Source organism: Wallemia ichthyophaga (genome assembly GCF_000400465.1).
Source record: "Wallemia ichthyophaga EXF-994 unplaced genomic scaffold scaffold10, whole genome shotgun sequence".
Classification (NCBI taxonomy): domain Eukaryota; kingdom Fungi; phylum Basidiomycota; class Wallemiomycetes; order Wallemiales; family Wallemiaceae; genus Wallemia; species Wallemia ichthyophaga.
Window position 1 is genome coordinate 363830 of NW_008806283.1, and position 24600 is coordinate 388429.

Sequence of the window (24600 nt, forward strand, 5' to 3'; positions counted from 1 at the left end):
TTCAACAAATGAGCGAGTGGGGCGTTATTGACCAGGAGATCGACAAGCGTGGCCTTATAGTCCAAGCTATCCTCGGCGATCGCTGTAAGCACGTTCTCGGCGTGAGCAAATCCTTGGTTGAGCTCGATAGAGGGCTTCACCGCGCACAACGCGTCATTGATAGCATCAGAAGTGTGGATTGTAGTGTTAGACCTCGCACACCCCCTCCATCCACCTCTATCGATCCAATTCCAGCTCTGGTTAAGCTTGTTCACGATTCAACCGAGAATATCTGGCGATTTATGGAAAATGATCAGCATCTGCACTCCGCTTGGTTGTATTCTCTGGCTAGAATCACTCATATACAATTATCTACAAATTATCCCGAAACTCTCAATCAACTCGTCATTCTCAAGTCTCAGTATGAATCTACGGTACAACTGAAGCAGCAGATAGTTTTAAAGGGCGTCATATCTCTTATTAAGCAGTCTATTAGTTATCAAGATGCTTTGAGAACTCTCACCGGCCTCATCCTCCTCGACAGCCCAACGTATAATCAATCTTTAGATAGGCTACTACAACAGCGTTCAGTCGCGCTCAATCACATACAGAACAACCTTTCACCGGTAACAGTCATCAGCCAATCACTTCAACTTATCAATGAGTCCCATGACTTGGTTTATAATCTCTACATTGAGGAAGGTTTGAGCAATTTCATACACCAATGCAGTGAAAATACTGCCGATATTACCACAAAGAGTCTTATCGATCAACTGTCTGGCTCAGAGATTATCACTCACAGAATACCCAACCAGCTACTCAACTACACACCTTACTTTGCTCCACTTGAAAAATTATCAACAGAATTCATCACAGGCAGTCTTTCAAAATGGACAGATTTCAGCTTAGGCAGTTTAAGGACGGTTTTAGATCCTCACTCTGGTCTTTTGTCTACTGTCAAGAGCATTCCAGACCTATGTCCACTTCGAGCAATCGTTGAGATTACCAACATTCCCACTGTAAAAGACTTTTTCGTTGGTTTGCTGGAAGAACGCTGTCAAATTCTTTGGATAGACCTGCACAGCAATTTCTTAGAAACAACCTTAACAAAGATAAACAAGGCGATCAACACAGTCACCCATATACCCAATTCCAAGAACGACCCGATCACAAATCTACTGTCACCGCTTCCCAACGATATCAATATCGCGACATTCACAACGAAACGGATCTCAATAGTCAGTGACATTTTACAAATCATCAGTAATCAAGCAGCGACAATCCACCATCAGGTGGTAGACTTTGTTGTAGCTCCCGACACTACTCTTCAATCGGAAGGATTGTTGGGAGTCTATAGAGAGCATGCCAAGGCCATGTTGGATGGCTTTGTTGAGAGATTGACCAACACGTTTGACACACTAGTATCAAACGAGCACCAGACACAGCGCAAACGGCAGCTGATGGTATTGCGACAACTACTTGACTCATTATCTGAGGAAGAAGGGATAGCCAAGAACATAACTCTTAGCGATACGCTGCAAGTGAATTACGATAATCTCATACATAAAGTGACAAAAAAGTGGGCTGCGGATGTCGTTGATGAGCACCTCAAAGCTGACACTTTTAAATGGACCGAATGTGAATTGGATGGGGATGAATCGAGGTGGGAGACGCTACATGTTGGCGAAGAAGATACGAAGATGTTTAAAATACCAAAGGGGCCGTCGTCGGAGCTTTTTGAGCTGCTTTATACCATTGCACATGACGTTTCTAATATCTCGCTACACGTGCGTGACAAACGGAGCATTTTATATCAAGTGCTTTCCAACTTGTCTCAAAGAACGTCGACTATTTTCAATCAACAGGAGCATGATGGTCGGGCTAACGCACGGAAAGCATTCGATGTCGCTTTCTTGGCCGTCTTGTGCGGGTACAGTGGAGTAGAGGTGGACGTGAGAGTGGAGGAAGAAGAAAGAGCTGCGATGTTGGATGCAGCTACCAATTCACTCAAGAAGTTTCAGTTGATGCTGGGTGCGCTTATCGATGCGCCTGAAAAGCCATCTCTAGATAGTTCAGGTGGTGCAAGTGGTGTTGGCAGCAAGCCCAACCCGCTGCTGAGATTGGGACCACCGGAGATGAAGGTTGATCTCAATTCAATGATTGTGCCGACTGTAGATCTCAAGCCTAGGATCAACTTGCTGGCTTTATAATGCAATGTATGTACGTGTGTCTAAGATATGTGAAGATTTTCATGGAGCTGTGAGATGCGAAATGCGAAATGCGAAATGCGTGTGGGAGTAAGAACCAAAAACAAAACCAAGCTCCAAACGCTCACACTAACGAACTCAAGGCATATGCGAGATAAGCAGTATGACGTTAAAATTATATCATGAAGAATTCGGGAAGGGAGGGTCAGCAGGAACACACGCCCAATGTAAGTTCACTTAAAACCTAGGATACGATATGAAAGAAAGTAAAAAAAATTCCATGATGTCACCAACCACCATTGTAACTCCACCTCGCCAGAGGGATTTCTTGTTATAAACGCTCAAGAGACAAGTATAGATAAATGTGGGAAATGGCTATTAGATTTGAAGCCTTGATGCTCATAGATTATATTCAGGTCAGGTGCTATACAAGTATTTAGAAGTTGGTAGAAGTCACTTGCAAGGTTCAAATGCTGATACATAGAACCAGATTTGATACGACACGGACGCAATGAGCGTGATAAGCATCACAAGGACACGCATTTCGAGTCTGATGAACCGGAATCACCTCCTCAAGAGCAGCAGCCCCAACGATCACATAAAGACCCCATGAACGATATGCTCTCACACGTACCAAAACGTATGAATCAAAACAACGCATACGAAGAAGAGCAGAGGAAGCATGCTCATGCTCAGCAACAGAAGGAGCAGCGTGAGAAGAATAGGGCTGAAGAATACGCACGTGAAGCTGAAATGATCGTGGAGCAAGAAAGGAGGGAGAGATCTAAGATGGTATGCTGGCGTGCTATATAGCTACAAGCGACCCCACTCACACTCCCCCACAGCCTTCTTATCCTGGTTTAGAGCAGTATGAGATTATCGACAAAATGGGTGACGGTGCATTCTCAAACGTATACAAGGCTTTGGACACAAAGAATCATCAGAAGGTCGCTATCAAGGTCGTTAGAAAGTACGAGCTCTCCAGTCATCAACGCTCAAACATTCTTAAAGAAGTTCAAATTATGAGAGCTGTGAGGCATGAAAACATTATCAAGCTTCTCACTTTCATCGACTCAAAAGAGTATTATCACTTGGTGTTAGAACTTTCTGAAGGCGGTGAACTGTTTCATCAGATCGTTAAACTCACATACTTTAGTGAGGAATTGGCTAGACATGTCATCACTCAGGTTGCTGATGGCATTAGATACCTTCACAATGAAGCTGGTGTCGTTCATCGTGATATTAAACCTGAAAATATTCTTTTTGATAGGATTGAAATTTTTCCTTCAAAAACACCTCAAAAGAAGCCTTTCGATGAGGATAAGATGGATGAAGGTGAATTTAAACCAGGCATTGGTGGTGGTGAAATCGGTAAAGTAAAAATTGCAGACTTTGGTTTATCCAAGGTTGTTTGGGATCAGCAAACTATGACACCGTGTGGAACTGTTGGTTACACTGCACCTGAGATTGTAAAGGATGAGAGATACTCACAATCTGTGGATATGTGGGCACTTGGATGTGTTTTATACACCATATTATGTGGATTCCCACCATTCTACGATGAGTCTATACAGGTCTTGACAGAGAAAGTTGCTAGAGCGCAATTCACATTCCTTAGTCCATGGTGGGATGGAATATCTGACTCTTCAAAGGATTTGATATCTCACTTGCTCTGTGTAGATCCAAGGAAGCGTTACGATATTAATGACTTCTTTGCACACCCATGGATGCAAGGTAGTTCGACTGGTAGAGCTGAAGAAAAGAGACCACCACCAACGCCACTTGATTCACCAATGTTTAGTGCAATGGGAGGCAACAGAAAGGCAATGCCATCTCCTGGTGTTGCGCAACTGAAGGAAGCATTCGATGTGACATATGCGGTACACAGAGCCGAAGAAGAAGGACGTCGCAAAGGCAAACCAAGCGGAGGCGGTGGGTTCCTTGGCAGCCTGAATGAAGAAGAGGAAGAAGATGAAAGTCAGCAAATGTCAGGACATATGTCAAATCACCGTAAAGTAGCGGCTGTAAATGCAGCTAGACAGAAGGAAGCTATTAAGAAGACGCAAAGTAAGGAGCAAGAGAGGGAGAAGAAGCACACAGAAAAGTTGGGCGATGGAAGGGCAGGACCACGCGACAGACAGCCAAGGAAGACATTTGACTTGGATTTGAGTGCAGCGACGCTGATTGATAAGAGGAAGAAGAAAGGGGCTGTAGAACCAGCTGTAGAGGCATCGACAAAGCCACGGGAATAAGAAATGTATACCTGAAAGAATATTGTTTTAAGTAAATTTATATGTTGTCATGACTGAATCATTTCTCGAGTCGACGTCCATCAAACGCCAATGTTCAAAGTGCGTTGGAATCGCAAGAAATCTGACCAAAAGACACCGAGCTCACCAATAACACCATTACATCCCCTTAATGATAATTTAGAGTCACCTGCTCGCCAGAGCCTCTCTGATGGTGGTCTCCAACCAGTACCGCTTAATCATCCATCACCGAATTTCGTCAGTCCAATTAGTCCATCTGCGAATGCGATATTAGCTGATCAAGAGGATAAATATGACAATTGCCCTGTTTGCTTGGAGCCGCTTTCATTCTCGTTTAGACTTCCTGGTGAGTGATATCGTTGGGGATTCAATATCAAATTTAATTCAACGGCACAGGCGAGAAACCGCACATTGTACCACTCTGTGGACACGCTTTACACGATCAGTGCTTCACCCAGGTCTATGGTCCTCTTCCTTCTGCTAAAATGCCTTCCAAGAGTCTGGGTGTGTGTGGAATCTGCAGGAAGCCCATGAAACTATCTGATGACGCTGATGTACAATCCAATAAGAAAACGTCAAAAATCAATAAACTCGATAAACTCGCTGGGATCGCTTCTCCGCCGCTTGGACGCGATTTACAAACATCGCATTCCTCAAATAGCTTAAATAATCAATACGCGTCTTACACCTCTCAAGCCTCTTACGCGTCTTATCAAAAGAATAGCGCTGGTAGCGGTGGTAACTTTCAGTCTTCTCCATCAGATTCCCCTTCAGATCCACTAGATAGCTCCGCTGATGACGCTATACCAGCAGCAACTACAAACAGCTCAAACACTTCAATATCAAATAACTCAAAGTCGTCTTACAACGAACTAGTCTCACCTAATATATCTATAAGGACGGAATTTAACGCTGCTATCCGACCACATATAGATCAAAAATCCGCCATTACCGCTATCGTTACAGTCGGTATTCCTTCAAGGCACTCTGACTCTGACCACGTTAAGAATTCGAATCACCCTTCCTTAGTTAGATACCAAGAGCGTCATCATGCCTTATACGATAATGAGACATTTGCACCTTTAAACAGATCTGAAAGTAGAACTTCGGGGGACAACACTTCTATTAGCTCATCTTCAAACTTTTCTACACAGGCGCAACCCGCTCAACCCACTCAACCCCAACAGACTAATTCAAAACCACTGAAGTCTGTTGCTTCAGATTTATATGCTAGGATACTCGATTGGAAGGGCAACAACCCCCACAGCTTCGGATCACTCTTGTTGTACTCACTTTGTCTGACTATACGGAGGTCGACGCAATCACAGACTGCGCAAGTTTTCTTGTTTGAAAACGCCCTGATTTGTGTCTCAGAGGACAGAAAAAGCGCACCCTTGAAAGATGGCAACAAGTCACTCAAATTAAAAGGAAAAATTTATATATCGAATATAAGAAGGTGAGTCATGTTTCACCCTTTTTGAAGCCACACTGACAATCACACAGAGTTGTCTCAATTGGTGATACAGGTCTCGTTTTGGAAACAGAAGCTGAAGATTTTCGTGACTTGACACTCATGTTCATTATGCGTGATGAGCGTGAACAGTGGAAATCTCAGTTCGATAAATTGATCTTTTCATCTGTCAACGTCCACCATCAATCGCAACCAGAACAGCAACCAGATTCACCTCAAATGTCTTTGCGTGATAGGGTTGAAAACGATCGATCCGGTCGGCTTCTGTCACCGCAGACTGGCCCAAACCGTCAATCAATACAATCACCACACCAAACCAGTATGACTTCACCATCTTCATTCGGAGGTGTACCAATATCCCCAATGTCACTTCCTCACTCACCAAGGTCCACTCAGGCTAGCTCGATTGCGACATCAGGTGTATCTTCTAATCCATCAGACGTCTCGACATCAGCATTTGGAATGTCCTATGCGGCACCTGGCGATAACAAGGGTAGAGACTCGTTCAGATCATCGTTTCAGTTTACCGGCAATCCTCCAATTTTCAATGAGCAGAATTTAGCACCGCTCTCGCCACACGACGGTACGCTGTATCCCCATGCGCCAGCTGACATTGTGCTCATTTTGCCACTCCCTACATCTCAACATGGCAGCCCAACACTCAAACTCAGGTTCTTAAAATCATCGTTGGAGTTTGTGATTAACAAGCTTGGTCATCGAGACAGAATTTGCGTTGTTACATTCAAGTCCATTCAGGGCGGAGCGTTGCGCAGAACGCCATTCATATCACCATCCTCCGTCAGCGGTAAGCAGAAGCTAAGTAGATTTTTGGAGACATTCGGGAGCAACTGGGAGGATTCAGTGTATGGGATAGACGGCGCAGTCGACCCATTCAAAGTCGGTACCAAAGATGACGAGAAAACAGATGTCGTGACGGCAATGAACGCAGCCCTGGATGGAGTGTTGCAGAGAACAGCAAAAAATTCAGTCACAGGAATATTTCTCGTCAGCGATAATCAAGATCCAACGAGACGTGCGCAGATGGAATTGGTGTTGGCGCGCGCTGAAGCAGCCTCCGTACCAATACACACACTAGGTTGGAGTAGAGTGCACGATCCCTCTTCACTCTGGCTTCTCTCCTCACATACTGGTGGCACCTACACTTTCGTGAAGGAGTGGAACCAATTGAGGGACTGCATAGCTGGTGCTGTTGGTGGACTGTTCAGCGTTGCAGCCACAAACATGAAGCTGCACATAAATGTCCTCGACTGGCCAATGATACGAGTGAGAAAGGTGTCACCATCTACATCAACCATAGTTTCCAACGAGGGTAATGAAGTACATGTAGAGCTGGGTGAAATTCATTACGGTGAACAGAGAGAGTTGCTCGTCGAGATGGATCTCATCCACCCAATTAAAGCTACCATTGGCAGTTCGGGCCAAAATACCAAACGGTTGTCGAGATACTCGGCGCAAGCCAACGTCAACTCAAATATTCAAGATGGATTGTCTGGTTTGAGTGTGGGTGAAACTATGTCAGACGCATACGATGATATGATTGATGAGGTAAGTGATTACCATTTGTGGTGTTCTTGCGTGTGCAGTGTATTCTAACACGATATTCAACAGGCAGCTCTTTTTGAAGTTGATGCGTCATATCACGATCCAAATGTCGGTAGATCGGTCTCGCGTTTAGTGCAGCCAGTGCTGTTGACTATGACAATCTACCCTAATATCCAACCAGACGCTCATACAACAATCGGCTCATCCCCAACCCTCATCTCCCAGCGTCTCAATGCAATACTCGGCAGTCCAGATGCTAAGGTGATAAGACGCAGGATGGAGTTGCTTTCATCGGATATGATAACACGCGCACTAATACTGATTTCGCGTAAAAATAACGTTCAAGCACAAAGATTACTCACTGAGACGGTACGTTTGGTGAGAATGGCTATAAGCAATCTAGTCAACTCCACGTCCTTCTCTCCGACTGTTAATTCACCATCAATGTCCATCACACCTAACAGATTCAAAAAGGATCATGGCATACTTAATACTGCCGATATACTCGAGGCTATTTTGTTTGAACTCGAGAGTTTACTTGAAGGATTGGAAGAGCACAAGGAAAATTTTGACCGCGAGCAGCGTAATCTTGGTGCTCAGCAAGCTATGATACTTAGAGATCAAAAGAGCTGGACTGGAAGAAGTCCAATCGAGAGGTTGTTCTGGAATTTTGATAATTCGAGAGCCTTGCTTGTCAAATCACTTGACTGGAATAAATAGTCTGAAGTTTCTATATTATAGGCATATGGGAAAATTTCACGGACTAACGCAATACACGGACCAACGCAATAAAACTACAAGTCGCTAACTTTGCTAAACTTTAATGAATATACTAAGCTCCTCTTTAATAATCGTGTTTACTTCTTAACATGTATATTTTCGATTTACATTTAATACAACCAAGTTTATAAGTTTATTTGAGATTGCATATCCTCATTGTAAGCGCCTTTGAGGGCGTTAGATACGCTAAGATCCGCCATAGCATAACGAGTTTCAACTGTCGAGCTTCCGATGTGAGGGAGGAGGAACACTTTGTCATTCTTTACGAGAGGGTGATTGCTGTCGATATGTGGTTCTCCTTCGATAACGTCTAAGCCAGCACCGGCAATGACATTCTCGTTGATAGCGTCGTTAAGTGCGTATGTGTCCTTTTGTGAGCGTTAGACAGTTGCTTTTACGCGAATGTTGGAATGCACCCACAATGAGCGGTCCTCTTGCAACGTTCACCACGAATGACGTCTTTTTCATATTGTTGAGGAAGTCTCTGTTGATGATGTGTTTCATATCTGCAGTCATGGCTGCGAGGAGGATGAGTGCATCTGAGTCTTGGGCGAGTGTGGAAAGATCGACGCGCTTAATTTCAATGTCGTACGTTTTTGATAGCTCAGCATTTCTTGCGGATCTATCTGTACGTCCTAGGCTGGGTCAGTGGACTGAGAAAAGAGAGGGAGAAAGAAAGACACACCTGAGTCAGTGTAGATGACTTTCTTGATTCCGAATGGAACAAGTCTGTGCATGGTAGCCTGTGCAATACGACCAAATCTAACAAAACACAAAGCAAGTCAAAGTCAGCTAGGATCGTGTGTTGATACTCCCCACACTCACCCCAAAAAACCGAGTGTCTTATTCTCGCTCAACTGTCCAGCCATGAGGAGTGGGCCCCAACCGACCTGTGGCCATTGATTTCTTTGAATAAAGGCAATTGACTCGCTAGCACGTCTGGCAGCGGCGAGATAAAGCAAGGCGCCAATTTCCGCAGTAGCGCTAGTGAGTAAGTCAGGAGTATTCGAAAGTCTCACATTGCGCTCTTTCAGCTGAGCCAAATCACAGTGGTCCACTCCGACAGACATGGTGCTGATTGCTTTGAGATTAGTGCCTGCTTTATCGAGCAGCTCTTTGTCAACCTTATCGCTTAGCATTACTAGGAGAGCGTCTGCACCGCTGACATTATCGAGCAGCCATTCTCTGGGGGCCGGAGTGTCCGTCTCCCAGCAAGTCAGATTCACAGGCCTGGATTGGAATTTTGCCATAATTTCAGGCATTAGTGGACGTGTGAGCACTATTTTAGGTATATTCAAGGTGCCTGCGATGCGCATGTCGTTGTAAAATGATAAGGAGTTGGGCGTGGTGCAAGCACAAGTACAAGCCTGGATTTAGTGTGCTGGACTGCTCAGACCACTCTGCCTACAATGTTGTAGCGCTTGCTAAAGAATTTAAACCAATCTGAGCAGTGTTAGATAAGCGGCTGCTGCGCTAACCCCCACACACCGTCAAGCACAGAAGATTCCTTCTCTGTGAGAGTACTGTAGTCCGCAACAGCGTCTTCCGGATTCAAGCTGCTCATCCCCAGCCCTCTGCTACCGTCCTTGCCCTGGAACGGGATGTCAGCCAATGACGCTACCGTGATTAGGCAACAGTACAGCGAAAATATTGTATGACTTGCCGCTGCCGTACATGTCAGCCTTCTTGGTCACATCGAATACCGTCCCTTTGATTGCGACGTATATTGGCTTATCGTTGCTGCCGTCGTGCATGCTCAACTCCGCGGCGCTGATAGGCGTGTCCTTTGGTGGATCTAGTTGGGCTGCTGGTGCTTGCATGGGCTAGTATTATGTTAGCTGGTAGCGCGAAAAATGGCACGCAGCGCACACTCTTGTTATCGTCCTCAGATGGTTCTAAAGCAAGGTGAGAATCAGTTTATGATTTGAGCAGACCTTAATTCTCACCCTGGCCTGCGAAATAACTCTTTACACTATCGAAGAATCCCATCGATGTAACCAGACAAGAATGATGCATATCTAGAATCCATTTACAGTTTCTGCTCCAACGCGCGCTATCACGTGAAATGCTTTATCGACGTGTTTTTCCTTTGTTTGAGGACATCCGCATACGAATCTGACACAATATACACCATTCACCGCGGTATGCGTGAGACTGAGCTCGTTTCTATGTGCAACAAGATTGCTATAGAATTTCCTGTTTAGCTCATTCACTGAACTGATTTCACTCCCTTCCCCACCTCGCAAACGAAAGACAGTAAGTGACAAACGGGGTTTACACACCAACTCAAACCTCCCATCCGATTTCAAAAGCTGTCTAAATCTCTCCCCAAGCTCTATAGAGCGGCGTATATGTTCTCTGAACCCCTCCACTCCGTATGACTTGAGCATAAAGTATATCTTGGGACTCGAGAAGTGTCGTCCGAGACCTATAATGCAGTCCTTGAAGTCAAGCACCTGTCCAGAGTCTGTGGCTTTATTGCGCAGGTATTCCGGCGTGATTGTCAGAGCATCCGTTATTGACCTGAGGTCACGAACGAAGAATGCAACGGTAGACATGCTAACTAAGCCCATCTGAGAGTGGAGGGTGTAAAGTGTAGAGTGTCAGCGGATGATATACCACATAAGGACAAACACCCACCTTATGCATACCTATATTGATAGAATCCGCGTACTGATTTATAGCGGCCAGCATCAATTCGTCGCGCACCTCTGGGACAGCGAGGTGAGTACCAGCCCAAGCGGCGTCGATGTGCATCCACAGCCGATTCTGTCTGGCGACAGAGCCTACGCTGTCGACCGAGTCAACCGCACCAGTGCTCGTCGTACCTACAGTTGCAACAACAATGAAAGGCACAAGACCATTCTGGCGGTCCTCCGCCACCGCACGCGCCACTGCCTCGCCAGTGAGTGCCAGCTCGGTCTCTGCGCTCACCTCCAAAAGGCGTATGCGGAGATTGAGCACGCGGGCTGCCTTGCTTGCGGAGGAATGTGTTTGGGTTGACGCATACACCACCAGACGAGACTGATCGCGCGTTTCATTTTCGTGCAAATACTTTTCTCTCGCTGCAGTCACAGCTACCAGGATAGACTCACTGGAGCTGGCCTGTACAACTCCGCCTCCAGCTCCCCTCCGGAAGTGGTGGAAGGTGTCTTGCAATCCGAATAAATTTGCCAGCCAGTCCATCACTTGTAACTCGAGCTCTGAGCACGGATTTGAGTCCCAGCTGAATCCTGGATTGTTGATTGAAGATATCAGCATTTCGCTAAGCATCGACTCAAATGAGGTGTTCGCGGGGAAGTAGTGGAATGCGCTTGGATGCTGCCAGTGGTTGAGACCTGGCAAAACTACATCTCTAAACTCATCCTGTATTTCACCAAATGACGTGCCGCGATTTGGAGGTGCGTCTACGTAGCATCAACGATGGTGCTTTGACAGCTGCCAACACACACGCACCAGCTATTGCTCCCCTAAGATACCCAGGCTTGACATCTGACTGGACTGCTATCGACGATGGATCGTCTCTGAGCGACTTGTAGTAGTTGTAGATCCTATCAACTGTCCTAAAGCACAATGAGCTCAGTTTTTACCATCCAACACACATCCTAACTCGTATCCGTTTCGCTTGAACTCCTCGAGATCCATTTGATGACAAGATGAAACGGAAATCGACAGCAGTCAGACACAGCCAGACGCATTATAGCACATACGACACACGCAAATTTAAAGAAATGAAATTCGAGTTTGACAAGGGAAAAGGTGGAGAATATAATTAAGAATGTTCAATGCTTTCAAAGGTCAACATGGCGTATTCGTTGAGTTAAATTAAGATTTAGAATCTTTCTTATTCTTGCCTTTTCTTGGTGGTGTGACTGGTCTGCCTATTCCATAAGACGCCGGGAACTTCTGCTTTTTCTCTGCAGGTTTGAGTATCTGGAATGAGCACAACAGCGTCTCGTCAACCGACATCATAGCACCTGCGTTATCAAATTCACCGCAATAGTTTGGCGCACTGAAAAGGGTAACTAGCTGTCTCTTTGCAAAAAATTCGTAACCATCCTCGACCACCTGATGAGCTCTGCATATTAAATCCATGTCGTGCTTTTGTAAGAACCGAGTAACGACATCTGGACCAAAAGTAAAGGAGACTCCTCGATCATTCTCTGACCAGCCTGAAATATCTTTGTCTGGATCTGACCATAGTAAATCACATAGTAAACCTGTATCTGGAACATCCGTCGGACGCATCACGCGCCTAATTTGATCCATCGACTGTAAGTCAGGACTCAAACCACCGTGCATAGTGAATATCTTTTCATCGATGATGGCGGCAATTGGAAGACAATTGAAGCAATCTGTGAATGTTTTCCAAAGCTTAATGTTGTATCTGCGCTTGCCTGTGCGTGAATATGTGTAAGTGGTCTGTAAACCGCTCAAAAGCCGCGTAACCCACACTCATCATAGAAACCATAAATACGATTGATTGAAGCGCATTCATGGTTACCTCTGAGAATGAAAAAGTTCTCTGGGTATTTTATCTTGTAAGCCAGCAGCAAGCAGATGGTCTCCAACGACTGCTTTCCTCTATCAACGTAATCACCAAGGAAAAGGTAGTTTGCCTCTGGTGGGAACCCTCCATACTCGAATAAGCGTAACAAATCGTAATACTGGCCGTGAATATCACCTGCGTTATTTTCAATGTCAGCCGGTCCCGTTTAAATTCCACTAAAGCCACAACGCACCGCATATCTTTATAGGAGCCTCTAACTCCAACAAAATTGGCTGAGATATAAAAATTTCTCTGGCTTTTGTACACAAGTACTTTATTTCATATTCTTGCAGTTGGACTGGCTTGCCTGGCCTATTTCCACGTACTTTTCGGGCCATGTTAGAATCACTGGAGGTGAGCAAGTGAGAATAAATTCACCTTCTAGTAGCCTATCAATCACGCTATCGAGATCTACTTCGGCTTCTGACATTGTATTTTATTTTATACGTGAGCGCTCGAATTGAAGGAGAGCGCGTAAATTCATCCAGCGCAGGGAGCAGCCTAGGTGGGTGGTGTGGGAGAGCTGTATGGTGAATATATTACGTGGTTATACCTGACATACTCCCGTAATCCCACACATACTGAGCCTCTCGCTTGAAATTTTTATCTAATTGTTGTCTTCTCAATTGGTCTAGCCAGGCGGGGTAAAGAGGGCTATGTAGTATGTATCGGAACTGTCACAATTAATAGGCAATAGATGGCCCATTCTCCTTTCCCCTCCTTTCTATTCTATGAAATAACCCGCCTTAAACTTCATATCTTTTGCATCAACGGCGCACAAAGTATCATTAGACGGGAAGAATTATCACATTTTATCACTATAGACTACTTCATATTGACTTAGCGTGACGAACGCGCCGGCAATGAGAGCATATGGAGGAGGCAACTAGCAATCAGCTATCTCAGTCTTTTCGAAAGCGCTATGGGGATTGAAATCAAGAAAAGGTCGTTTTCGTAATCATAGAGACAGCAGTCGAGTACAGAACCGGTTATCAGCTCAATTTGAATTACTCGGAGTGCCGTGTATGCATTCCGATGGTCACTTTGAATTCTACGTTGAATTGCGCCAATTACAACTTTTCTGCAATAGATTGTAAAAACACTCTTGCTCTTCATCATAAAGCTCGAGATGAGATGCTATTCCCGCAATACAAACGACAGCTTCCCTTCAACAAGCTGAAAAAGCTAGAGAAGCTAGTACAGATATAGAAGACAGTGCGGTCAGAGATGACATCAAAAGCGAGTATGTTAATCAATCTTAAGATATAGTTTCGTTCCGCTACGGAGATCAAGATGTACATTACACAGATCTCAGGACAGCAAAATCTAAATATAAGTGTAACCTAAGTAATGAAAAATAAAAATATTATTTTTTTAGCCCAAGAAAAAGTCTCAGGAAGGTGGACTGTAGATACCGGAAGAGAAGATGGCTTTGAATGGATGGCGTCATAGCCTTTGGGTATTGGAATCTGTTTATTTTGGATTCACCTTGAAGCTATTGCTTTTATCGCTTTGAAACGACTGTGAATATCTCGAATCAATCTGAAAGTGGGGCTTATCAATCTCTAGCCACACCGCTTTTTCTTCCCCTCCGACGACGTATACGCAACCAGACACCCACAATGCCTTTATCAAAGCACATCAACACTGAGAAACTCATTTCTGATTCACGCGATGACGCCAGAAGCCTCGTAGAAAGGGCATCCGGTGAAGAAGCTCGAAAGTACACCTCTAGAAGATACGGTCAAGCGCCTCTTCCTAAGGTTGGTGCTATTTGCCTTTAGTTTTGTATAAATGCTCACACTCCATAGTACGAATTCCCCTCTACCGGTGTCGATGATAATGTCGCGTACCAGCTCATTCACGACGAGCTAAATGGTGACAGTACACCATTCCTCAATCTCGCGTCATTCGTCACCACTCGAATGTCCTCTTTGGGGCAAAAGTTGGTTGATGAAAATATCAACAAGAACATTGCAGACCAGGACCAATACAAGTCTTCATTTGAGCTGCAGAACCGTGTTATAAGCATGATGTCAGACCTATGGAAAGTTCCAAAGGACGGCTCCTGCTCAGCTGTCGGTACCGTGACCGCTGGATCAAGTGAAGGGCTTCTTATGGGCGTTTTGGCTTTGAAAAAGCTCTGGCAAGGCAAAGTAATAGCAGAGAATGCTGCGCTTGAATCTGCGCAAGCAAATAGTCAAAATGTCTCAAATACGACACCTGCTACACAAAAGCATAAAACCCCACGCAGCTTCAAAGAACCAGGTGGAAATATGATTTTCGCGTCATCTGCTCATTGCTGCGTAGAGAAGGCTGCCAGATATTTCGACTTGGAAGCGAGAATCGTCCCAATAGGCGAAAAAAGCTCTGAAAAAGGTGAAGGTAGCCGTTACACTCTTGATCCCGAAGCAATTCCGGACCTTGTGGATGAGAATACCATCGGAGTGGTAGTCATCGCAGGCAGTACATATACAGGCCACATTGAGGACGTCATTGGTGTGAACAAAGTGTTAGATAGAGTCCAAAAAGAGCGTGGATTCGACATTCCTATCCACGTAGATGCTGCCTCAGGTGGATTCGTCCTGCCATTTGCTTTCCCTAAGCACAAGTGGGCATTTGACGTACCTCGCGTTCACTCCATAAACAGCTCAGGTCATAAATACGGTTAGCAGGATGTTAAAATTGGCTGAAATTCTCACTGACGATACTAAGGTGGTACATACGTTGGCTCAGGTATCGTCATCTGGAAAGACGAGAAGCTCTTACCGAAGGAGCTCGTATTCGAAATGCACTATCTTGGTTCAACTGAGCTTTCATTCACGCTCAATTTCTCGCGTCCAGCAGCTCCAGTGATTGCGCAATACTACAACTTTATTAATCTAGGCTATGAAGGTTACTGTTCGATCTTGCAAAATGACTTTTCTAATGCGCGTATTCTCGCACGTGCCCTCGAAAAAAGCGGCTACTTCGAGGTGCTATCTGACAATCATCGCCTCGATCCCAACAGCGATGTCAAGGATAACCAGCTCGCTGAAGCATACGCACCTTCTCTCCCAGTCGTTGCCTTTAGATGGACCGACAAGTTCAGAGAAGAACACCCTTACCTCGAGCAGAAATGGGTGCAAATTTTGATGAAGACAAAGGGTTGGATCTTGCCAAATTATGGAATGAGTGAGAACTTGACATCTGTAGAGATTATCAGAGCAGTAATGAGAGAGGAGATGAGTGAAGACATGCTAGACATCCTCGTGAAGGACCTCATTGAAGTGCAAGAAGCGCTCACGGACGACAGCTCTGACTTTTATAAACTCGCTCTCACCAGCTCGGGCAAAAAGCCATCTACAAAGCAACCCTCTGAAGATACACGTGAGGAAAAGAAAGAAGATGATGCTCACCAAGGCTACTCGCGTCCATGCTAATTTGTGATTATGAAAATTGCGAAAGTTTCCACAGATTCCAGATTACAATTTTCACTTAAAAGCTATATCTTGCATTTTCCTTATGAACTTCTTGCATAAAATTACTTAAATTTACATTCATACGTTTCCATAAAGAGGACTGTCTGCACACTTTCCTATCACTCGAGTATGTAGAGCACATTATAAATCTGGATTGACCGAGTATCGCAAATAGCTATACTACAAAGTAGGGCTGTGTTGTTGCTGCCGCTTGAGGCTATTCCTGAGGAGGTCTTGTGCTGCTCCAGTGACGCTAACTGTGCGGCTGCGCCCATCCCTGGAAGTAGTAGCATGTTCGTTTACCCCAGGTGACACAGACGAACGCGCCTCTTCAATTGGTCCCTGCTCCCTCTTCTCCTTCTGCTCGGACAGAGCTCGCGTGAGAGTGGTCGTAACCCCTGGACTCTGACTGAGAAGGTTAGGTGGGGGTTGTTGACTGACGCTGGAGCGTGTGCGCGACGATGTTGCACTTGATGTCGCTGACCCCGTCCTTCGTCTAGGGTCTCGATCATGCATCCTCCTTTCCGCTGCCGAGCTATTATCGTCATCGTTGTTGTTGGCTGTACCTGCTCGGGTACACGGACTGTCGAGACCACCTCCTTCTACCACGCTAAACGGATTTGGATTGCTAGGCGTGTGGTTGTGTGTGTGTGGCTGGGTGGAATTGCTTCCCCTCTCCCTCTCGTTCTCATTGTCATCCACTACTACGCTTAGACCACCGCCATCTCCACCACCTCCACTTCGAGATGGCCCGCGGCGATGCTTCGGCTGCCAGATATCGACATCGAGTAGGAAATACTTGACTCCGATTCCGAGTCCGAACGGGTTATCCGAGGTGCCATCGACTATCTTCTCGTCGATGTTGGTGATGCGCGCAACTGTCCACTCGCGACTCTTCAGTGTCTCACTCTGCGATGGTGTTGGCTTAAGGAAGTAGTGCGGGAAGGAGACTGTGCGGAGTTAAAAAGAGCACAGCAGTACGACACATCCACCCACTGTTGAAAGCAGCCCACGGCTTAGCTGCTGCATTGCGCGTCGGGAGGAATAATGCCAGGTCACCTCTACCGAAATTCCTAAAGGCCAGTTTCTCTTTAGCGCGCTCGCGGTTGACCTTAGCCTCCTTCTGCCATCTGCGCACATACGCCGCCACCCTACTGACGAGGTCATCGGGATGTTGTGTGTGGGGCGTGAGGGGTGTTATTGGTGGGTGGGATGTATGTGAGGTTTGAGGGGTGTGCGAGAAAGTTGATGAGAAATTCAGCAGCACATTATTCACACCCACGCCCACACCCACACCAGCACTCCCGCGATCTTTCTCGCCTGCCCTCGCGAGCACCTTGGCTAGGTTATCAGCGAGTGACTTGTGTTGAGCGCGTGCATCAGCCGCATCATCTCCCTTCCGCGCCAGCTCATGGCTAGCCAATTCGAGATGTCTGGACAGCACGGCATGATCTGCATCCATCTCTGAGCGGATATGGCGCAGTTCCTGATCGCGCACAGTCACTTGCTCCTCATAGTTTCGCTTGAGCTCCTCTATCGTCTCGTCGCGCGCGCGAATTGTCCGCGCGCACGCCGCAACTGATTCGTTCATATCCTCATTGTGCTGCTCTAGCTCACCTATGCGCGTGCGCATCACACTCACCTCCTCTTTGCTCGCTAGTTCACTCGCGGTGCGGTTGTGCTCCTCCTTCTGCTGTTGCATTGCGTCGGCGTGTGTCTTGCGCAGTTTCGCTACCTCCCCCTCGTGCTCCCGTCGCAGCTGGTCTATGTCGTGCGATACTGCGCAGCTGATTTTAGTATTCGAGTTGAGTTGAGTTTTAATCCAGGCACTCACCTCGCATCTTCTTTGTTGACTGCGGTAACAGTATCGCACTCGCCTTTTTCTCCCATTCCACATCGAGAGCGTGGATGTACGTTAGGGTGCTCTCGTAGACACTGAATAGGGGTATTATTGCGGAAGTATCGATGTGTCGTTGCGAGGTGTCGATAGCTGGGCGCTCCACTGAATGTTGGACAGAATACTCCGCTGCACTTTTCACCTCCCGCTCCATACCATACTCCTCAACAGCCCTCTTCACGACTTGCACAACCTCCTCCAACTCATCCGCGGTTATCCGCACAGGAAGGTTGCCTCCGCGCAGATTAACCTCTGGCATATTGATCATGCTGTCGAACCCGGCAACATCAAAAGGCAGGAAGCGCGCAGGTTTCACAGCTGCGACTTTCATATAATCATCCGCTTCCGAGAGAGCAACATTTTTTGCAGTAGATGTCGAGCTGGCAACGCTATCGAAATCAACTAGCGTCAATCTCCTTATTTCCTCCTTACGGCTTTCATTTGCAAGTAGCTCAGCTATATCAGAGGTTTTTTCTTTATAGTGGCTGTCGAAAGCATTACGACGTGCAAGTTCAGCTATGAGGGAAACATAGGCAGTAGGCATAGCCTTGAGGCGAGTGAGGTGTTGAAATGAGCTAAGCGTGCCAATAGAGTGCTTCAAGTTGGTGGTTCTTCTCGGTATATCGCTCAACTGCACATGTATGTGCGACAACCGCGTTAGGTACTCGAGATGAGGTTGGGAGTTTTTTAGATTAGTCAGTGTAATTACATCTTCTCGCAAAAATGCATCAAGCTGGTCAAGGTGCTCACGTTGACTCATGTTCAGCTGAGATGTACTGTCAAATGCGTCGGCAGCTTCTGTTAAGGCATTATCGAATTCACTAAAATTCACCGCTTGTAATAGCATCTCAATGTCTTGCAACTCATTGTCAATATCAACCCAGAGCTCATCGAGCAACTGATGCTGATGGTGGTGTTGTATGTGTGTGTCGAGTGAATGGGAGTAAATCTGATCCATCTTCTGAATACTCATGTAATCACTCAAATAACGCGATCTGTTCTTGACTAGTTTAGGGTTCACGGGGATGCTGCTAATGAGATGCATATGGAATTGGTGATGATGTAATAACTCCGCGTGCTGCGATAGGAGAGTGGTGGATGTACTGTCGAAATCGGATCTCAAACTCTCGAGAAGATCAATCTGTCTCTTTATGTAGAGCAATGCGACTGTAATGCTGTTATGACGATTGATAGCGGCAGCGTGGAGATGCTGAGAGTGCTCGAAATGAAAACGAGCAGCGGAGATATAGTCATTTAGAGAATCAAGGGGTGTGCTGTACAGCTTCACGTTGTCCTTATGAAATGACTTGAGCTGGTGTCGGTTGAAGAGATAGAGGATTCTGCTGTCGTCGTGGAGATTGAGGTCGACTTCAAAGCCGTCGCCATCAAGAATCAAACTGTTATCGTCTGGATCGTCTAATCTGGTCGGTTCACCGTTGAGGCTGTTGATCAGCGGCATGTCATAATTAGATGGCAAAAGAGATGATCGTCGTAGTGGATCAAGAAGGAAATTAAATGAGGATAAGGACTATGAATAAAATTACAAGTATTACAATCAACACGGCTATACAGATACTCTGCTTATCGTCTGTGTGGTGGTGGCGTGAGAGATGGTTACGCGTGTATAATACACTCACTCGTCACGCTCAGCTTATCAAAGTATTTCTTCCCGCTGCTCATTTTGTTGTTGATAGTGTCAATGAAGCTGCTTAAGCCATCTAGCAGTCCATTCTGTTCGCTGGATTCTTGATTAATGAGGAGGGATTGTGAGTGGATATTGTTCAGGCTGCTTTCCAAGTCGTTCCAGCGAGTATCATCTTCGTATCTCTGCGTTGCAGATGAACTCATGATGATGGTATCGCGTCAAGGGTAATTTGGCAGGCTATAATGGCCAGCACACAAAAGCATTCAAATCAATCTAAATTTCTGCGCTCGTACATTCTGCTTTAATCCGCCACCGATGTTGCCTTGATACGGGTGGTGAGATGACGATCAATGGCACATTACAGGCTACTCACCCTCTTCGATCTCTTCCTGGCCAGTATCTCTTTCTTTCAGTTTAGAGAGCATTTCATCATCTATCTGCTTGACTGATTTCTTCTGCTGTTGTTGTGGCTGTGGTTGTGGCTGTGGTTGTGGCTGTGGTTGTGGCTGTGGCTCTTCTGGCTCTTCTGCCTGCTTAGTCTGATCTTTGCTAGTGGTGTATAATCTAGTACTTCTGGTACGTCTTAAGCTTGTAAATGCAACTCTTCTAAACCCAGCAATCCTCATCGTCGTCGTCGCTGTTCAGCAGAATTCCTTGATCCAAAACGACCACCAACTTGAAATTATGTCATCGTCTTACGGATACGGCGACCAGACGCTGAACCAGCAATCAGCCTATGTGCCAACCACAGCGTCATTCAAATCAAAATCCACCGCCCAGAAGATGAACAAGGGCGATAAGCGTACGACGGTGTTGAGGAAAGGAGCCGGGAAACAGTGGGAGGATACGTCTCTTCTCGATTGGGATCCATGTGAGTAACGCGTTTCATCCACACATTCCCATTTGACACTGTCCAGCCCACTACAGATTGTTCGTCGGTAACATTTCAAATGACGTTACGGAACAAGTCCTTGACGAGACATTCTCCGTCTTCAAGAGTTATTCAAAGTGCAGAGTCGTGCGCGACAAGATATCAAACAAGGCCAAATACGCTTTCATTGCTTTCGCAGATCCAGAAGATTTTCTGAAGGCGTGGAAGGAGTATGATGGGAAATACGTCGGCAACCGCCCGATAACGCTTTCAAAATCACAGACCAACATCAAAGCCAATGATATTGGATATAGGAAATCGAATGACCTGCGTAGTGGGAAGAAGAACCACCGTGCAGCACCGTATTAACTTGCTCAAAGCAGAGAGCGCAGAGGGAGGAGCGGAAAAGACACTCTAATAAAGAAGCAGTTGCGAACGAAGCCCAAATTTATAATGCGCACGTATCTTCACCCTAACGCTTTAATCACATGATAAACATGATAAATTGTACAAATAGCATCATAAAAACTTAAAAGGGTCTTATCGATAGGTTCCATTGATATAGTCCATTCTGCATACCTACACGTCTACATATTCACACTGTAGACATATATATACTCCTAACTACTCCATCTCTCCCACTATCTCCTTAGCTGGTGGATCTTCGTCGAAACCATCAGCATCAGAAATACTCACAGTGAGCCAACGCGAGTCAAATTGTCTGGCCATATCGCTGCCTGGAGGAGCGGCGAACTGAGCTTTAATAGCCACTTTAGGCCAAACCTTGACGATCTGCGTGCGAGGAGCATGTACAATGCTATTACTTGGAGTGGGTTCCTCGAGAGACTCCTCGGGATCGCCTAGTGTTTTAATGAAATTCTGCAGCATGGCTGTCTCAGTTAGTTCCACGCTACCTCTAGGGAGAGCGCCTCCGGGCGTGCCTGGCGTGCCCGGAGTGGACGGTCTATCGCTATCGAGAGTGGACATGCCGGCGAGACCTGACGTCAGACCACCAGCGAATCCACTGCTGCCTAGACTCGACACAGGCGTAAGAGAGGGCGGAGCGGGCCACTTGCTGTCCATACTGACATACGAGCGTCCTGAAGCATTCGAGCTGACGCTGTTGCTGCGCGACACAGCCGGCGTCGTCGCCTGGCTTGCAGAGCGGGGAGGGGGAATAACGAGTGGGAGAAAAGGGAAAGCGGGATCCTGTTGAAGTTTGTGAGAGTTGTAAAGGGTTACTTCGGCTAGTTGGAGTTTGGACATGTCTAGGTCATCGACTTCTGCACCTTCTGCGGGTACATAGCCATCTACAGGTCGGAAACCAAGCGAGAGACCCAAATCGACATACCTAAACCAGACATTGTGCTCATGGGCTTCCACTTTAGGGAACGCCGTATCAATCGCAGTGGCCAGTCTTCCAAGGGCAGCGAGAAGCTTAGGGGAGGTGGGAGTGTGGCCAAGCAGCTGGCGGGGATCGAAAGGGCGTGAGGAAGGAGTCTGTGGAACACTAGAAAGCGTGATATCAGCATCACGCCGGCGCATCGAACTGGAACACACCTCCCAAGAGACAAATGGGGCTTGAAAGCTTTGACAGTTGATTTCGTGTGAGGAAGCTTTGGGCGGGGCTTAAGCATTGTTGATTGTACGGATTAAAGAAGATTGGAGTGCTGGTGAGTGCCTGCCGGTGACGCAACACGGGATGGGGAAATGGAAGGGAATAAAAGGGTGTATAATGTACAAATGAATTAAAATGTACAAATAAGCCCAGCAATTGCCTTGAACGATTTCTGGTTGTAACCTCCCACAGATACAACGGCGTGTGGAATTAGCAGCTTCAATAGCCAATAACCGACAAGAAATGAATAATTGCGCTGTATTTTGAACTAAAATTATTTTATCATTCCCCTAATGATCATCTACTGAATCCTGTGTTCACCACCCAAACACTTGATCCTGCACGGCCAACAACACCGCCAACAAGAAAATCGGTACACAGCGCAGCACACACACAGAGAATACACAGAACACATCACAATGTTCAATAGGCGCGCACTTGCAATCACTGTCATCCTCCTCGGCATTTTCCTCTTCTGTACCTTCACCGTCCTCACAGCGCTAGCCTCGTATTACGCAGTGCCTTCAGACGCGTTACTCCACCCTTATCCCATAGATATGCCCCCTTTCCCCGCCGATCCCCATGTCCAGCCGGAGGACACGACCAACGCAACGTGGTCCAATTTCGATGGATTTGCTTATCACGTGGAGCCTAGGAGCGATAAGAACGAGACTATCCCCAGGATTCTCCATTGGACGTGGAAAGACGAGCTCCTTCCAGAGAGATGGAGAGTCGTGCGCAACGCGTGCATGGACATGCACTCTGACTACCAGCACATCCTGTGGACGGATGCCATGTCCCTCGACTTCCTAAAGAGGTATTATCCTTGGTTCGTTTCTACGTGTGGGTTTCCACTGTCTATTCGAATTTCTATACTCACTCCCACTCAGTCGAAAGCTACCCTTACAACATACAGCGCGCAGACAGCATCAGATATTTCATTCTCTACCACTACGGCGGGACTTACATCGACCTCGATATTGGCTGTCGTCGCCGTGTCGATCCCCTTCTCCAGTATCCCGTCGTACTCGCAAAGACTATCCCCGTAGGCGTGTCGAACGATCTCATGTTCTCGGAGCGCAAGAGCAGCTTCATGGAGAGTGTCATACACAATTTGCAAACATTCAACCACAAATACTTTTCGCACTACCCCACCGTCATGTTCTCCACTGGACCCATGTTCATATCCACCATTTACGGCTTCTGGATGGGCAACCACCCCGACGTGCACAAGGATAGGGATGCAGTACGAGTTATACCGAAATCGCTCTATGGGAAGAATGCAAAAGTAGGCACAGTGCCTGATAGTTTCTTCGATCACTACTACGGATCATCGTGGCATGCCGACGATGCAGGTTTCATCACCTTTCTCGGTAGATGGGGTAGGGGATTGTTATTGATCGGTGGATTCGTTCTATTCATTGGTGTAGTCAGATTGGTTTTCTACAGGAGACGGAGAACGAGTGGAATGCGCTGCAACAGTCGTCAAATGCCACCACCAGCGTACCTGTTCCCCGATTCTCACTTTTTCGATTGGAGAGGGCAGCAGATACCACTGCTTCCGTTCACGAACCAGACATCAAGTCGACCAGCTAGTCCATCACGTAGTAGCAGCATGGCCGGTAACCTCGCCAATTCGATCCCTGCTATACTGTACTACCCATTCAACCCATCGACATGGGCATCGCCGACGCTGCCGCAGACTCCCCTCAGTCAGAGTACGCCAGGGGTACAGAGTGGAACATTGACACACCTCCTTTCTTACGTCCTCCCCAAGAGCTGGATGGGATCCGATGATTACGATGAGGTGGAGCAAGATGAGAGCGAGGAGGAGGAGCAGGACCTAGATGCTCCACCCACCCCGTTTAGTCATCATAGGAGTACGACGTGGGCGCGTATGGAGTTCCAGAGAGCGCGCGAGATGGAGTTGCAGAGGATAAAGGAGGGACATGGGAGTATTGGTGGTGGTAACGGTAGTGGCAGTGCGAATGCTCATGTGCAGCAACATGGTAGTAGTCCACGACAGAGTCAAAGTCAAAAACACTGTCATCCTCATCCTCATCCTATAGACAAGAACAGCAGTAGCAGCGACACTCACATAAATAGCCTCGCACAAAATTTACGTAGCGGTCAGTTGGCTCGCAACGCAACACCTCCTGCACAAGCCTCTCACGCTCATCATTCGCACGACTCGCACCAGGAAGAAATCGAAGCTTTGTTGGCATCGCTGGAACCACAGCTATCGCAGCACACACATCAAACGCAGCAGAATGACTAGAAACATGTATT

The 24600-nt window shown here is 46.6% G+C and overlaps 12 protein-coding genes across 12 annotated transcripts; 6 read left to right on the top strand and 6 right to left on the bottom strand.

The window, feature by feature from the left end:
* Positions 1-8: 8 nt before the first annotated feature.
* J056_000608 (Conserved oligomeric golgi family complex subunit 1) lies at positions 9-2189 on the top strand (the record flags this gene model as incomplete). Its single annotated transcript, XM_009270236.1, has 1 exon — positions 9-2189. The coding sequence occupies one exon, from the start codon at positions 9-11 to the stop codon at positions 2187-2189; it is 2181 nt and encodes a 726-aa protein (XP_009268511.1).
* Positions 2190-2368: 179 nt separating this feature from the next.
* Positions 2369-4438, top strand: J056_000609 (Serine/threonine-protein kinase srk1; the record flags this gene model as incomplete). Its single annotated transcript, XM_009270237.1, has 4 exons — positions 2369-2413; positions 2592-2628; positions 2677-2978; positions 3032-4438. 4 exons carry the CDS (start codon positions 2369-2371, stop codon positions 4436-4438), a joined length of 1791 nt encoding a protein of 596 aa, XP_009268512.1.
* Positions 4439-4528: 90 nt separating this feature from the next.
* J056_000610 (uncharacterized protein) lies at positions 4529-8210 on the top strand (the record flags this gene model as incomplete). Its single annotated transcript, XM_009270238.1, has 4 exons — positions 4529-4802; positions 4853-5912; positions 5960-7493; positions 7557-8210. 4 exons carry the CDS (start codon positions 4529-4531, stop codon positions 8208-8210), a joined length of 3522 nt encoding a protein of 1173 aa, XP_009268513.1.
* A 185-nt stretch (positions 8211-8395) lies between these two features.
* Positions 8396-10259, bottom strand: J056_000611 (Glyoxylate reductase/hydroxypyruvate reductase; the record flags this gene model as incomplete). The annotated part of the gene is made up of 9 exons (XM_009270239.1): positions 8396-8638; positions 8691-8905; positions 8956-9032; positions 9096-9637; positions 9679-9713; positions 9759-9861; positions 9911-10093; positions 10140-10165; positions 10217-10259. The coding sequence occupies 9 exons, from the start codon at positions 10257-10259 to the stop codon at positions 8396-8398; spliced, it is 1467 nt and encodes a 488-aa protein (XP_009268514.1).
* A 29-nt stretch (positions 10260-10288) lies between these two features.
* On the bottom strand, positions 10289-11915 carry J056_000612 (Tyrosine decarboxylase 1; the record flags this gene model as incomplete). Its single annotated transcript, XM_009270240.1, has 4 exons — positions 10289-10843; positions 10911-11677; positions 11727-11833; positions 11881-11915. 4 exons carry the CDS (start codon positions 11913-11915, stop codon positions 10289-10291), a joined length of 1464 nt encoding a protein of 487 aa, XP_009268515.1.
* Positions 11916-12095: 180 nt separating this feature from the next.
* Positions 12096-13249, bottom strand: J056_000613 (Serine/threonine-protein phosphatase PP1; the record flags this gene model as incomplete). Its single annotated transcript, XM_009270241.1, has 4 exons — positions 12096-12667; positions 12724-12954; positions 13013-13144; positions 13198-13249. 4 exons carry the CDS (start codon positions 13247-13249, stop codon positions 12096-12098), a joined length of 987 nt encoding a protein of 328 aa, XP_009268516.1.
* A 1192-nt stretch (positions 13250-14441) lies between these two features.
* Positions 14442-16241, top strand: J056_000614 (Glutamate decarboxylase; the record flags this gene model as incomplete). Its single annotated transcript, XM_009270242.1, has 3 exons — positions 14442-14582; positions 14631-15486; positions 15535-16241. The coding sequence occupies 3 exons, from the start codon at positions 14442-14444 to the stop codon at positions 16239-16241; spliced, it is 1704 nt and encodes a 567-aa protein (XP_009268517.1).
* Positions 16242-16460: 219 nt separating this feature from the next.
* Positions 16461-20025, bottom strand: J056_000615 (Autophagy-related protein 11; the record flags this gene model as incomplete). Its single annotated transcript, XM_009270243.1, has 5 exons — positions 16461-17230; positions 17277-18059; positions 18115-19619; positions 19738-19765; positions 19815-20025. The coding sequence occupies 5 exons, from the start codon at positions 20023-20025 to the stop codon at positions 16461-16463; spliced, it is 3297 nt and encodes a 1098-aa protein (XP_009268518.1).
* Positions 20026-20085: 60 nt separating this feature from the next.
* J056_000616 (uncharacterized protein) lies at positions 20086-20448 on the bottom strand (the record flags this gene model as incomplete). Its single annotated transcript, XM_009270244.1, has 2 exons — positions 20086-20144; positions 20196-20448. The coding sequence occupies 2 exons, from the start codon at positions 20446-20448 to the stop codon at positions 20086-20088; spliced, it is 312 nt and encodes a 103-aa protein (XP_009268519.1).
* Positions 20449-20506: 58 nt separating this feature from the next.
* Positions 20507-21062, top strand: J056_000617 (uncharacterized protein; the record flags this gene model as incomplete). Its single annotated transcript, XM_009270245.1, has 2 exons — positions 20507-20693; positions 20740-21062. The coding sequence occupies 2 exons, from the start codon at positions 20507-20509 to the stop codon at positions 21060-21062; spliced, it is 510 nt and encodes a 169-aa protein (XP_009268520.1).
* Positions 21063-21317: 255 nt separating this feature from the next.
* Positions 21318-22330, bottom strand: J056_000618 (uncharacterized protein; the record flags this gene model as incomplete). The annotated part of the gene is made up of 2 exons (XM_009270246.1): positions 21318-22203; positions 22254-22330. The coding sequence occupies 2 exons, from the start codon at positions 22328-22330 to the stop codon at positions 21318-21320; spliced, it is 963 nt and encodes a 320-aa protein (XP_009268521.1).
* Positions 22331-22730: 400 nt separating this feature from the next.
* On the top strand, positions 22731-24589 carry J056_000619 (Inositol phosphoceramide mannosyltransferase 2; the record flags this gene model as incomplete). Its single annotated transcript, XM_009270247.1, has 2 exons — positions 22731-23154; positions 23202-24589. 2 exons carry the CDS (start codon positions 22731-22733, stop codon positions 24587-24589), a joined length of 1812 nt encoding a protein of 603 aa, XP_009268522.1.
* Positions 24590-24600: the final 11 nt, after the last annotated feature.